At 48.8% G+C, this 15,356-nt stretch overlaps 1 protein-coding gene across 4 annotated transcripts in view; it reads right to left on the bottom strand.

The window, feature by feature from the left end:
• TMEM164 (transmembrane protein 164) overlaps positions 1-7,893 on the bottom strand; it is a 165,496-nt gene extending 157,603 nt beyond the window's left edge. For 2 of the 4 annotated variants that reach the window (XM_082609035.1, XM_082609036.1), the window contains exons 1-2: positions 7,399-7,456; positions 6,398-7,067 (exon numbers count right to left, since the gene is read on the bottom strand). In XM_082609035.1, coding sequence (XP_082465161.1) covers positions 6,398-6,787 — 390 coding nt within the window. In that variant the 5' untranslated portion in view covers positions 6,788-7,067; positions 7,399-7,456. Of the gene's footprint in view, positions 1-6,397; positions 7,068-7,398; positions 7,457-7,788 lie in introns of those variants that run through there. The other 2 variants (XM_082609038.1, XM_082609039.1) reach the window with 2 other exon arrangements.
• Positions 7,894-15,356: the final 7,463 nt, after the last annotated feature.

Below are 15,356 nucleotides of genomic sequence, written 5' to 3'. Positions count from 1 at the left end.
AAAAAAAGATATGAAAGACCAGAAGTTGAGAAGCCTGGCTCTTCTTGCAGAGGGTGTTTCAGTGAGGTATGATGACAGTGAGCTACCTACTGAAAAATACAAAAGGGGAGAGAAAGAGATGGAAAGTGAGTCACCAGACTAATAACGTTTTTTTAATGTGTCTGATATTAAAGAAGGAAAAGAAGAAAGTAGACACTTCCAGATGTCGAACTGAGGGATTTCAGACCAAGATCCAACAGCGTAATTTCCTCACAGCAATGAAAGGGAGCAGATACTTGGGGCAGAGAATGGGCTGCAGTTCCTAATAACCAGCTCTTTGTGATGGAACCAAAAGATGTGTGAACTGGAGGCAAAACCACCTCTCTCCTCTGGCTATTTCAAAAAACAGACAGGAGATTCTCTTAATGGGTACAGGAGACATAGGAACAGTGCCCAGGAGACCGCAAGGGAACACAGACAGAACCACCAGAGGGAAAATGAAAAAGCAGAAGAAAACAGTCAGCTCTGTCAGTCAGTCAGTCAGCCAGCATTATCCAGGCACACATTAAAAAATTAATGTGCATGTATTGTATTAAGCTCTGCAGGGAGTTACAGAGGGAAGAAACAAAACAAAACAAAACACTACTCCTTTCCTTAAAGAAAAGCGTTTACACTCATGGTGGAGAATGAACAGACATGCAAAAACAAGCAACCCAGTCGAACACTCACTGAATTACCTACATGTATACAAAGGCATATGTTAAAGAGCCAAATAGTCTGAGGAATATTCAGAGGGTCAGGAAAAGAGGACAAAAACTGTTACTGGAATGAGTGGAATAACTGTGGAGTCAAGGTCAACAGGAAAGTTTCACAGAGGAGACTCTTCAGGGGTGCAGAGGGGAGGAACTCACGACAGATCCCACGAAGAAAGCGATGAAGGAGACACATCTATGGCAAAGGGACAAAAATCCAGGGATCCTGTGGATCACCCCAAGTAGGAGCCAGCCACATACTGTTACTTAATAGCAAGCTCCACGCTGGGTTGTATTAACAAGTGCATGGTGAGAAAAGGCTGAAAAGGAAAGCTTTCCCCTCTGCTGGGTGTAGGCTGGACCTCTGGTCACAGCACCCAGTTTTATAGGCTGTGCATGAGAAGGGTATGCAGGCACGGGCAAGGATCCAGAGAAAAGCAGCAGAAATGATTAGAGGAATGGATTCTAATAGCTATCAAGAAAGGTGAAAAGGTGTTGAGGTTTGTCAGTTTCTGAGCCGGAGGTAAAAATCTATTGGTCATCGTCCAGCTCTGATCACCTGTACCTGGAATCTCTGTTTAAGTGACCACAGAGTTATTCAGAGGATTAAAATGCTTTGTTTCCATGTGGCCCATTTCATGAAGAAGATGGAGTTAGGAAAAGGTTAAATAATTTGCTCAGGTTCCCTGGCAAGCCACGAACAAAACTAGAATCATAATTTTAAATCCCAGGGCTGTCTGTGGGTTGTTTAATCCACCAATCCACACCACTTCCCTTTATAATGGACACCCCCCCCAAAGACTGTAATTATGAAAGATGGAAAAATTCTCTGAAAATTTCCTTGGGGGAAAAATACAACAAACTAAAAAGGAATGTCATGCCTCACCGCTGGGGCCCATATAAACATTATCCCCTTGTGTCCCCCTGGACTGATGACACAGGACACAGTCCATCTGATAACCCGTCAGCAGATGGCTGGATCCCTCATTGTACCCATTCCCCACCAACGTCAGTTGCAAGCAGGAGCAGTTATCAGCACTCCAGACAACAGATGGGGATGAGGAGGTGTGGTTGGTCTGAAGTCAAGGAGGCGGGGGACAAAAAGCCTAGTTCTCAAATCTATCAGGTTTTCTATAAAACAAATCCATCACAGAGCAAATGGAATACACCCGTGTATATTCCGTGAGCTCCAAAAGGTGTCACGAAAAGCTCAGGGCCATTTTGAATATGTGCCATTCTACGCTTTCAGCAAAGAGGGAAGAAGTAGGAAAATAAACAGTGAGCCAAAAGCAGGTTAGCCATATTTGGTGGAAGTCAGCCTTCTAATATATCGTAAAGACAGAAAAATAAAATAGCAATGGCAACTCTGAAAAAAGGATGGGGCTCACTAGGTATTACAGGCTAAAAACCAGAGGCTTGGCGCTCCGGGGTCAATAGCATCAATTATTATTTGGCAAATGTCCAGCTGAGATCCAGCCTGCCCTATGCACAGAGACACGGAGGGTTAAACACCATATGCTGTGCCCCACTCAGTTCAGCGCCCAATAAGGAGATATTGACACAGACACATACAGAACCAACCGGGAGTGGACAATTAGACAAGACATCCAAAATTTGATCTTTTCGTTAAGTTCCTAAGACAGAGACAATATAACTGGATGCAAAGGAGATAAAAGGCCACCAGACTTTATGGACACAATCAGTCAAACTGTCTGGCATTTTAACCCTTCTGCTAAGAACTTGTAGATTTTCGGACTTAAATAGCTATGAGAATCTCTTCCTGCTAAAGCCCCAATTCCCACTGTGGCAGCTTGGTTCTAAAGCCACCTCTGCCACTAACTTGCTGGGTGATTTTTTTGGTAAACAGCATAATCAGTCAGTAAATTCATTCCCTGTAACCCATACCTGCCAAAATAATATGCACAAGGGGACTAGCCACACTTGAAGAAATACTTACTGGTGCAATGGGTAAACACCACTGGTATTCAGCAAGGGGTTTAATAACAGTGCGTTAATCCTGGTGCTTGCTGATCCCGAGAACGTTCAAGCATCACCGGCTTGAGTTCAGATGTGAGAAGGTGCTGCTGTAATCATACAAACCTCCGCCAGACCCCAGTTCCAGGGCCCTTGAGGTATCAGATGAGGCCAAAAAGAAACCAGACAGCAGGAATATTAATCCAGAACAGACCTCAGATACAAGAACTGCCCTTCCTTATGCTTCTAAAGCTGGCGGTGACCCAAAGGCAGCATGGCTATGATGAGGGTCTGCGTAATAAGGCCTTGGAAATAAATATTTTACAGACTGAAAAATGGGAGATAAGGAGACTAACCACTTTCCCTCCAACTCTTCCATTTCCTGGCCTAAAGCAATACTGTCCTTGTTACAAACTTACACTGGCTCTGAGGAACAAGGCCTTTCTATAAAGCCATAATTGAGTCGGCCTGTTGAGAGACACACATCAGAAATGTCTCTGCTAAGCTCCCGCTTTCATTTCAGCTAATGTCTCCCTTTCCTTATTGGGACCTCTGAACTCCACAGAATTCACTGCCATAATATGGCCTAACTCAGCTAATTCACTTGCCAAAGCATTTCTTTGTACTCAACATCTCCCCTGTGGAATACACACAGTCACAGGAAACATTTTAACAACCTCTCTCCAGGCTCAAGCTTATCTAGCATAACCCTAAAGAAGATAATGCATGTGAAAGTGTCTCATAAACAGTTAAGAGCTAGATAAATGTAAAGTATTACTAACCATACTCACTATCATTAGTCATTGCTGTAACCGAGTCAGAAAAGTGTTTCCAACCATCTGTTGTTAAATTTCTTTTAAGGACTCACATGAACTTTTAAAAATCCATACGTCTCTGCTTCCCAGGAAGAGCCACAGGTAAGGTATAGAATGTTGGATTCATCACAGGCTAAGTCCCCCACTAGGCCGGAAGTTACTATTTAAATGACAGAAAGCAGTGACTTAGGAGTAAAGGACAAAGCAGTACAATCCTGCTCTGGCTCAAGAATTCCTCAGCCTGACTCTGTTCTTTCTCCCCACCCTCTAGCTTCAGAGTTTAAGCTAAGCAGAGGACAACAGCAAAAGCACAAGTAACAGGAATAAGTCCCTAGTTCCCCAAACATCTATCTCTCTGCAGCTGTCAGCCCCGAGTGCCAACATCATCTACGTGTGTCCCTAAGGGTGGCCTGGTCATGTGTACTTTACAGGGAAGACACAGGAAGCAGAAGATGAGAAGATGAACAAGACCACCTGAAATCGTAAAGGAGGCCAAAAGCATTTCTAGAATAGCTCTCTGTGGCATCCCCGGACTCTGCTTATGGAGAAAAGAATCACAGAACACAGGCTGTCAAGAGCTAGGAATGCAACTCTGCCTCGTTTTGCAGCTGGGAGAACTGAGACCCAGGAAAAGTACCTTCCCCAAAGTCACACAACTAATTAATGCCAGAACGAAGTCTCCAGCGTCTTCTAAAAGCCTCTAAAACCCTCTGCACTAAAAACCGTGGTGCTGTCCTTCCCTGGTGGCACAGTGGTTAAGAATTCGCCTGCCAATGCAGGGGACACAGGTTCGAGACCTGGTCTGGGAAGATCCCACATGCCATGGAGCAACTAAGCCCGTGCACCACAACTACTGAGCCTGCACTCTAGAGCCCATGAGCCACAACTACTGAGCCCACGTGCCACAGCTACTGAAGCCTGCGCGCCTAGAGCCCGTGCTCCACAACAAGAGAAGCCACCGCAGTGAGAAGCCCGCGCACTGCAACGAAGAGTAGCCCCCGCTCGCCGCAACTAGAGGAAAGCCCATGCGCAGCAACGAAGACCCAACACTGCCCTAAATAAATAAATAAATAAATAAATAACTTTATTTAAAAAAAAAAAAAACATGGTGCTGCCAGGTTTGATGTAATCACGCCAGCAGCAGCCCCAGTCAGGCTGAATTTAGTTCCTTGTTGACCTTCTACGTATGTGGTTGTCAGAGGCCTCAAGACCCCTTTGTAGAAAAGGCACCCTCTGACCCTCACCACCTGCCATCCAAAAAAAAGCTCTCCTGTCCCAAGAGCCTCACATAGCAGCGGCTGAGATGCGTTGTTTCCTTTCATTAACAAAAAGCCCATTCATCAAAAAAAAAAGAAAGAAAGAGGACAGGCTCAAATTTACACAGAAGTTCTAGCTGGGAGAGCCCTGGGTTTCCTGTGAATGGCATCACTTCCCAAGAAGTCCTCTTTGGAAAATGCTACCCACTCCAACCCTGCTGGATGCTTATAGCCATCCCATCCATAACAGATGCTTTATTCCAAAGTTGTCTACACCTCCTTGCCACATCTGCAAGACTGGAAGGGGTTTGTGGTCATTCACATTTTACAGACTGGGAAACTGAGGCCAGGAACCTGCCATCAAAGGAGTCCTAGAACACAGAGCTAGCAAGCATGCCAGCCACAAGTAGGCGGTGCCATGCCGATCAGCATCGGCTTCTCCCCAGAGACTGCCCTGCCATTCCTCAACCCCAAAGAGGGTGGATTACCTTTCCAACCCGGAAAGCTAATTCATCTTTTGGCTGCAGGCGAGCGACCTCCCATCCTTGGGCTCCACCAGGCCTTTAAAACGGAGATAAGCATCTCGACCTCCTGCCCCACACAGGGTTATCACAAGGCTCCTGAGAGTAACCTTCTACAAATATAAAAGCAATGAAGATGCTAATGACAGGTTTCAAAACTGTCCCTGGATAAAACACACCAGGTTTTCCACAGCCTGAAATCTAAAAAAGATTTTTTTTCCCTTTCTCCTCTTCCTCCTCCTCCATGATTTTATAGTTTTAGAACATCTCTCTACACAGGCTGAGTACAGAAAGACAGTCTCGCTCTTGGTCCTCACCCAGATTATTTTTATGCATCTGGCAACTTTCCTTTTCAATCTCATTTGTTTTTCTTAGCGCCGCTAATGGGAGGTAAAGAAATCAGCTGCCTGGACACCCCTGGACCGTGACCTCAGGACAGAGAATAAAAGTGGTAAGATGGAGAGGTCTGCAGGAAATAAATACCCTCTCACCATGCACAGAGAAAAGTTCATGAGTCTGCCTGGGGTCGGCTTCAGAGTGCAGTTAGTAGGAGCTTGGTGCCGCTCCAACACCGCAGAACTCAAAGGCAGACCTCACCCTAAGAGCGTAAACTCCCAAATGAAAGAGTCATTAAGAGAAACCCATAAAAGGATTTCCCCAAAGTACGACAGTGGAGACCAGTAACCTTACGCGACCACCTCCAGGAAAGAATGTCACCAGGCCTCTGGGAAATTAACTGTGGCAGAGGTAATGGGGGACTGGGCCATGGTCCCCCACAGGTGATTCAGAAAGGGCACCTGGCTGGGGCTGGACTTCCTGCTTGTGAAAGACCAGGGCAGGCCTGGGAGGGGAGGGGTCGTGGCCTGAGTGCTAGTCTTTCCTAGTGCCCACCTCCACCGTGGAGCTGACGCATTGTGCAAAGGTAGAAGAGAGCCACATCTGAAATCCGCACACAAACTGCCTCGTTGGAAAATCATTTGTGAGGGTCCCACGTCCCGCAGGGATGACGTGCTCTACACTGCCAAGTGTCCTGAGCACACAAATGACTCTGATGGCTCAGGCTGCCCGGGGTGGGGTGGGGGGGAAGTCAACAGACTCACATGCATCATGGTGACCAGGTGACAGGGGTTGAGCAGGTAGATGACGGTCTTGGTGGCGAACTTAAAGCCCACCTCCACCCCGAAGGTCAGGCACAGGGCTACTAAGAGCAGATTCTTGCTCAGGCTCTCTTTGCCTTCCTCTGGCCGCTGGGTCACCTGCTCTGGCTGGCAGCCACGGCCACCCCTACCGTCCTCCTTCGTCTGCCTCAGGATGTGCCGCAGGGCCACCAGGATCTCCAACAGGGCCAGGGTCAGGACCACCACACTTTCCAGCAGCCGCTGCTGCCAAGAGAGGAAGGCAGCACAGTCGGGGCCCCCATTGCCTGCAAAGCTGGGGTCCACGCCCCCATAGAGCCAGTCCAGGAGACTTTGGTAGCTATACCGGGACATGATGCAAAGTGGTTCCCCTCGACCACCGTGTAGGAAGCAAGAGCGAGATGGAACACAAGCCCAGAGGGTGGCCCAGGTGGTGGGACATGTACGGAGGGCACACCCCCGCACCCGCACCCCCCTCCGGACACCAGGGCACCTAGAGCAGGGGACGGGAAGCTACACGCGAGGCCCGGGGCAAAGTGCTGGCTCTAACTTCTCCCCACGGCTGTCTGGGGAGCCCCCCGCGCTTCTCCAGTGGCCACCAACGAGGCAGGGTGGAAACGAGCCGTTGGCCAATCTAAAAGGAAGGAGAGGAAAAAAAAAAGGTCTCAAAGAGGCAATTGCATCGGGAATTTACGAGGCGGGGAGGGGTAACTAGCGAGGGAAGAAAAGGAGAACAGGGGCAGTGGCGAAGCAAGCAGGGGTCAGGGGAAGTCGGAGGCCGGGAGGGTCAGGGAGAGGGCCGAAGGGACCCGGCAGCGCGGCGGGAGCGAACCGGGGGCGACGGCGAGGGGACACGCGGAGGCCAGGAGGGGAGCTGGCGGGGCCGGGCAGGCGGGGAGGGCGACGGGGCTGGCGGGGACGCCGGACTCCTCGTCTCAAGCACTCGCCACAGGGGGATCGCTTACTCCTGCAACCGCGTGGCCGTCTCTGCCCGCAGCGAGCAACTTCGCCGCCGACTGGCCCCTCCGAGCCAATTTAGAGCCGTCCCTGTCCAGCCTCCCGCCCCCGGGTACACCCCCGAGCCCCCAGCTCCACCCCCCGGCCCAGACGCCCGCCCTCCGGGCAGCACCTCCCCCAGCCCGCGGCCCGCCCGGGACCTGCCCCCTTCACGCGGGCAGCGGCGGGAGGAAGCCGGGAGGGAGGGAGGAAGGGAGGGAGAGAAGGCGGGCGGGAGGCCGGGCCAGCCGGGGGCTGGGCTCCAGCCGGCCCCCTCCCTCCATCCCGGCGCCGCATCTTCCCGCGCCTCCCGCCCGGCCCCAGGGACTGACAGCCGCGCCCTTCGGGGCTCCACTCACCGGCGGTCGGCCTGCGGCTCCAGCTGGGCACCCGCTTGGATCCCCGCGCTCCCCGCGCCCCGGCACTCGGCTCCCCCGGCGGCTGCCGCGGCTGCCGCGCACGGCTCCTCCTCCCCGTCTTCCTCCCCCTGCAGCCGCCGCGCTTGCTTCCTCCTTCTTCCCCTCCCTCTCTCCTCCCCCTCGCCGCCGCCGCCGCTGCCGCCGCCGCCACCTCCCCCTCCGGTTCGGCTCGGCCCCTCGGGCCGCGGCCACCCCGCCTCGCCTCCTCCCCTCTCCCGCCTCCCTCGTTCCCCCTGCCGCTCCCACCCTTCACACCTCCCACCCTCCCTCTTTGCGCCTCTCCCTCCCCTCCCTCCCCCGGGCTCAATCCCCGCCTCCTTCCCCTCCTCCCCGGCCTGCCTCGCGTCCGGCACTCGCCGAGCCTGCACGCGTGCACGGCCACCTTCTTTCACCACCGTCTACGGAATTCGCCTCCTCCGCGAAGCCGTTTGGACTGACTCCACCTCCTGCGACCCGGTTCTCCAGGGCATTTCTTTGTACACCGGGCACCTAGTAGGCGCTTAGCCGGCCCTCGCTAAGTTCTTGGGGGAATGGACGAGCCTGTCTAGTGATGAGCAGCTGGTTAAGCTTGGCTTTGGGGGGGGGGGTCTGCTGGGTGTGACCTTCTACTGTTCGCCTCTCCTCCAGTCCGCCCTGAAATAGCAGACTCGGGCGGAGCCAGGAAGGCGTCTTCTCCCACCTTTCTAGCCACAGCCCTACTCTCCAATACTAGGACGAGGCTTCTTTTTCTACTTTGCCCGGCCCTTCCCCCTCCTGCTCCGCTCCAGCGTTTCTCCTTCTAACCTCCGGACACACGGCCCACCGCTGCCACTCCCTCTCCAGGCCCTCTGTCTCCCCTTTCTCCTGCCACGCCTTCGAGCTCAATCGTATTCCAGCTGGAGGAAAAGAAGCTTCCCCTGACCTCTTTCCCTCCTCCCTCTCTGCGACGGAGCAGCTGTTTCCCAACCTGCACTTGGCTGAGAGACCTGCCACGGAAAGGCCTGCCAGGACGGTGTGGGTGTGCAGGGGCCCCAGAACTGGATAAGGGCTGCTGATTGAAACAGGAGCCCCTCTTCCCTGCTGCTTCCTACCCATAGACTGTGGTTTGCTTTTCTTTGGGCAAGGAAACGGGAAAAAAGATCTTTTAAGAGTCTACCTCGTGTTGGTTTAATATTTATTGAAAACTCAAAAAAAGAGAATATCCAGAAAAACACAGTTAGGCACCTCGCCTGGGAAACACTTTCTGGTGTTGGCTGCAAGCCAGACTCAAAACATAAAATACAATCTACTGTATTATCAGGCCACTGTCCTCCCATCCCTTCCAAGTCTGGTTTTCCCCACGTAGCCTCAGAGCCAGGTAACCTTGTCTAATTCCAAGCTTTGTACAGCACCAACCATAGACCTGATGCTCTTCAAGTGCTAATTAATAAAGAACAACAACAAATGCGGATTGACTCCGGCTCACTCGTTCACTCGCCGTAGGTGTTTTGTTAAATCCTCTGCTCCATAACATTAAGGATAAAGCTGTGGAGCTCCTGGCAATGACTGCAGCCTGAGACCTCAAGTTCCTATCTTCAAGGAAGTAAGAATGTGGTTATAGCACTCAGCAAAAGGCTTCATTAATCCATGCAGAACTTCCTTGGGAATTCGGCCTAGAGGGTCCTGTGTTTGCAAGATGACTGTCTTTAGTGACTGTAGCCAGGCCAACTTCCTCACCTGAGGCACAAATTCCTCTCTTGCCAAGTGTAGAATAGCCAAGTGTTTTGACGACCAGGATTCTCATTCTAAGTATGCCATTTACTTGCTACGTCACCTTGGGCAATTTACCTCTCTGGGCCTCAGTTTCCACCTCTCAACCGAAGGGTTATCAGTGATCTATTATCTAATTCCTAGGATTATGCACGTTTAAAATGAGTTGAATTATGCAGCACATTATGTAGTATCTGGTGCATAAAAAGTGCTCGATAAATGCTATTCGTTAGTTATCCTCATCCAGGTCTGCATCTGCGCTGGCAGGCCTGCATGGGTGCAGACACACTCACATTCAGTGCCCTCCCCTACATCTGCATAAACAATCCTACCCAGCCTTCAAAGCCCACGTGAAATTGCACTCTCCCTACCCCCCACCTCCAGCTCCCAGAGCTCTCTCCCTCCTCTGAACTTCAGCAGCCGTTATTGCCTGCACTACTCATTTTATTCTGAACCACATACTGCCTTCCATTGTTCTCTCATTGTTAGTTCTGTCTCCCACACTCAGATCTTTGACAGCAGGGATGGGTCTTCCATCTTTTCTAAACCCCCCTCAGCACCTAGCAGAGTGGCAAACATAGTAGGCGCTACGCACAGACACTGGGGGAGTGTTGTCCCCATAGGTAAAAGGCAAACAATGATTGAGCTGAAATGGTGGGTCAGATTTTGGAAACTCATAAGCTCCAGACAAATGTCCTGATCATTTCCTTGCTGGGACAACAGGCCATTGGCTTCTTGTCTCCAAACCGTAACAAGAGCACATGAACTTGGTTTTTTAAGTAGAACCTTGAAGCGCAGTGAAAAGGGAACTGGGACCTTGGGGAAAGTCATCTCTCCGTGACTCCATGTACTCAGGTAAAATGAGTGGGGTGGACTGGAATGGTCTCTAAGACGCCTGTCGGCTCTAAGATTCTATGATTCTGGGAACTCAGCCTTGCTGCCTTTCATCCAAGTCATGTTTGAACCTTAAGGCAGAAATCTGATCTAACTGGCTTGGTGATCCTAGCCACCTTTCTGCCTGTTGAGACGGTACCCTAAATTCTTTTGTCCAAAGTACCTTCCCAGCTATAAACTCAGCTGACCTCCTATGGAATGCAAAGAGTCAAATTATTACCTCTGTCATACCATGGACGAGCAGCTCAGAAAGGTGTAGTGACTTGCCTAAGATCACACAAGTTTGTGGCAGAGCGAGGGCTAGAATTGGGGGTCCAACAGCACGGGCCAGAGCAAGCTTACTCATTGACTTGGCCATCTGACCCTTTCTCCTCCTGCACTTCATATTCTTTGAATCCACTCCTGTCCTTCTACGCACAATCTAACCTGAAAGTCAAATGCGTGCATGATCACCCACAAGCAAAACACAATGCACAATCCCCATATTATATAAAATGTGATCAGTAAAAATAAACTGTGTGTATGGGGGAGAATGAAGAGAGAAGCCTTTGTCTTGATCTGACTATCTGCTTACTGCTTCTTTTTTCCCGCTCATTCATTCAACACTAACGTTCATTCCACAAATATTTACTGAGCCTCTATTACAAAATTACATATTGCATAGTAATATCCTAGACTTGTAGGCCATCTCTGCCTTCAAGGAGCTTAAGATCTAGCTAGGGAGACATGACAAATAAACAAAGAAGCCTGGATAACAATACAGGAGGGAGGTATAAATACAAACCAAGCAGGTAAGAGCTGCTACCACCAGAGCAAATCTTGCGTATTTCAAGTGAGCTGCACAGGCAACGAGGGTAAGAATTCAGTAGTTCAACACCAGGCAAAACTCACAGCGGTAAAGGGGAACAGAATCTGTCACCCCAGAATATGCCTAGTTGGCATAAGGATTATCGTAGACTGATTATTTTTAAGAAACAGCTGACATAGGAGAACTTACCCTTTTGTAAGAGATATTTACATTTATAAGGGAAATCTCCATTTTTAAGTGTGTCTCCCTCTCTGTACAAGGAAGAGAAGAAAACTCTAGAAGCTCTCTAGAAACTCTTATCAGCAGAGGAGGCTACAATTTAAATCTGCATAACAACTTTACCCTTGTTTACTGTGGTTTTCCTGGTCACTCACCTTGAATAGCTGGCTCCCTCCACCCTCAACATCACTTGTCTTTATAAGATGGTAGTTAAGGTGGTGGCTTGTGCCCTTTCAGGGAGTTACTCAGTTTTCCTGGGTCTCTCCCATGTACTGTATACAAAACTGAGTCTCCCTAAAATTGTTTCCATGCTGAGTTTATGATTATCCTTTCTATCCAAAACTTTATTCCCTTTCCTGTCCTGCCCCCTGTTCCCCTCAGGATTGAGGAGTATCAAAGAAATGGGGGGACTGAAACTGAGCAGGACCCTGCGGGGCCCTCCCCAGTACAAAAGTCCCTCTGTGTCCCCATTTCTTGTTTGTGGAAAAGGGCTTTAGTCTCCTAGGCCTTCCCTGAGTTCCAAAGAGCAGACTCAAGCAGTTACTAACAAGTTCATGCGCCCAGCACACAGTGAGGCCAAACAAACAGAAATGTCAGAGTTTGGAGCAGAGAAAGGTTTATTGCAGGGCCAAGCAAGGAGAACAGGTGGCTCATGCTCAAAAAAACTCAAACTCCCTGAAGATTCCTGGGGAGAAGTTTTTAATAGGCAAAACTTGGGGTGAGGGCTGCAGGGTGTGTGGCTTTCTTCTAGATTGGTTGGTGGTGAAGTAACAGGGTGGTGCTCCAGAAATCTTGTGCTCAGCCTGAAGTTACCATCCTCCACCTGGGCGGGGGGCCTTAGTTCCTGCAGAAGAACTCAAAGAAACGCAAAGGTATTGTTATGTATGTTCCTTGAGGAGGAACAAGGACCCTGCACTATTGTTCCTCAATTGCTCCTCCTTTGTTTATACATTCCCTTACTTCTCTGATTAGCAACTGTTTAAACCTGCCCTTTGGTACTCAGGGAAGTTATAAAGGCTGAAGTCTTTTACCAACAAATAAGAAATGGGAGACACAGAAAGGATTTGTACCCAGGAGGGCCTCAAAGGGTCCTGCTCGGTTTCAGTGAGGGAATGCAGAAACAAAGAAAAAGCAGGTAAACAAGAAAAGTAATGACAATAGTTCAGTGATAAAACAGAGTCCTAGTTCCTCCTCAAGAGATATACATAACAATCTGACATATATCTTTGAGTTTTCTGCAGGAACTAAGACACACACACACACACACACACACACACACACACACACACACACACTCAGGTGGAGGATGGTGACTACTTACTGAATACAAGCACATAGACCCCAGACTGGTTGGAACCAGAAGGTTGATGATTAAGATTCCAGAAACATCACCCTGTTATCTCATCACCAACCAATCAGAAGAAAGTCATGCATCCTGCAGCCTTCCCCTCAAATGTTGCCTTTGAGGCAACCCTTTCCTTAAAATCCCTTCTCTGAAAGCCTTTGGGCAGTTCAGGTCTTTTGAGCATGAGCCACCCATACTCCTTGCTTGTTGCCTGCAATAAAAGCTGGACTTTCCTTCACAACCTGGTGTCAGTAAATTGGCTTTGCTGTGCAGCGGGTGAGCAGACCCAAAGTTCAGTCCAGAAACATATACAGGAGGTATACATGTTATTAAATGTCTGTTTGTTTTTCTCCTGTTGATCTGTCTTATTGCAAGGGAATCTCAGACAGGAACCTAGAAGGGGAGAGGGAACATTATTTTTCCTCTCCTACAGCAGTTCTTCTTGGGGGGCACTGACAGGGAAGGTGAAGGAAGTCTTCCAGAGTGTAGGCAATGCTTGTTTCTTGATCTGGGTGCTGTTACATGGGTGCACACATATGTGAACATTCATAGACCCCCAAACTTGAGAGTTTTGCACTTTACCACATACCAGTTATACCTCAGTTTTGAAAAAAATTCAGAGAAGAGAGAAAACATCTAGAGCAGGAATTGACAGGAAGTTCTTCATGGAGGAAGTGGTGGTGTTTAATTGGAGCTGTGAATGAATCTAGGCCAGTGGTTGTCAGCTCTGTCCATGAAACCAAGCAGGACCCTGTGGGGCTCTCCAAGGTACAGAAGCCTTTCCGTGTTCCCTGTTTCTTGTTTGCAGGAAAAAGTCTTCAGCCTCCTAGACCTTCATGAATACCAAAGGGCAGATTTAAATAGTTGCTAATCAGTGAAGGGAGGGGATGCAGAAACTAAAGAGGAACAATCAAGAAACTATAGTGCAGCCTCCTGGCTCCTCCCCAAGGGATACACATGACAATATCTTTGAGCTCTTGTGCAGGAACTAAGGCCCCCACCCAGGTGGAGGATGGTAACTTCAGGCTGAGCACAAGATTCCTGGAGCACCGCCCTGTTACCTCACCACCAACCAATCAGAAGAAAGTCACATACCCTGCGGTCCTCACCTCAAATTTTGCCTATTAAAAACTTCTCCCCATAAGCCATTGAGGAGTTTGGGTTTTTTGAGCATGAGCCACCTGCTCTCCTTGCTTGGCCCTGCAATAAATTTTCTCTGCTCAAAACCCAATGTTTCAGTTTGTTTGGCTTCACTGTGCATTGTGCACATGAACTTGAGTTCAGTAACAGCTACACTTAAGAATCAACTGAGTAGCTTTTTAAAAATACTGAATCTGGGGGCCTACTCCAGACCAATGCAATCAGAAGTTCTGGAAATAGGGCCTTAGTATGTTTTTTTTTTCTTTTTTTTAAATTAAAGTGGAGAACTACTATGCCTCTGGTCACTACAGCAAGAATATCTAACTAAGGCTGATGAAACACCAGTAAGTGGTATACAGTATCTCATTTAAGCCTCATGATAGACAAACCTGAGAGATAGGTACTATTATTATGATCCTCATTTTACAGATGAGAAACTAGAGTCTCAAGTCATACTGCCTATAAGTGTCAAAGCTGGATTTCACCCTAAATCTGTTCACCCCAAAGCCTGAACCCATATACATTATTGCCTGGCAGCCAGTCATGTCACTGGGGAAGCATAGGCAAATGCTCTTGATAGACGAGCTGGTTGTCCATGAAGAGATCATTGCTTTTGAAATGTTCTCTTTTTTTTTATTGAGAGTTAACTTACATACACTAAGATGCATTATTAGTCTTAAGTGTACAGCTCCATGAGTTTGACAAATGTATACACCCCTATAATCACCACTCAGATCTTGATGTCCCACACCCAGTCAATCCCCACCCTCAGAGGCAACCATTGTTGTTATTTCTATCATCATAGATTAGTTTTGCTTAAATTTGAATGCCATATAAGTAGAATCATAAACATGTACTTTATTGTATCTGGCTTATTTTGCTTACCCTTCTGTCTGTGAGGTTCATCAGATCGCTTCTTATGTCAGGAAATAAATACTAAGAGTATAGGAGATGCCAAACCAATTACACTTGGGACCCACCAGGGCTCACGGCTTTCATTGCCAAGCTGGGAACTGTTGTAACTGGGAAGCCCCTTCTCTACCCCTGTCACTATAGTTCCCAGCCATCTTCACACTGCTGATATTAACAGTGGGGCCCCCGTGTTGTATTTCTACTGAACTGTTCAAGACACATTAACCTCATACAATCTGGGAAGCAGTAGAAGCCAGCTTCCTGGAGTCAGAGAGAGGTATATACTACAAAGAAATTGGCCTCTGGACTCCAGGAGCCGCAGGAAGATTTCCAGTCCTCCCAGTTTTGGAAAGGTCTCAAATAACATTAATTAACATTTGGTGGGAGGTGGGGAGGGAATTTCTGATGCAACCCCACCTTAGGAAAGTTTAATAAAGTCCTCATATTCCCCTCTACTCCCCA

This window comes from Mesoplodon mirus (genome assembly GCF_964341445.2).
Source record: "Mesoplodon mirus genome assembly, chromosome: X".
NCBI lineage: Eukaryota > Metazoa > Chordata > Mammalia > Artiodactyla > Ziphiidae > Mesoplodon > Mesoplodon mirus.
This window is presented reverse-complemented; position numbering and strand designations above follow the sequence as displayed.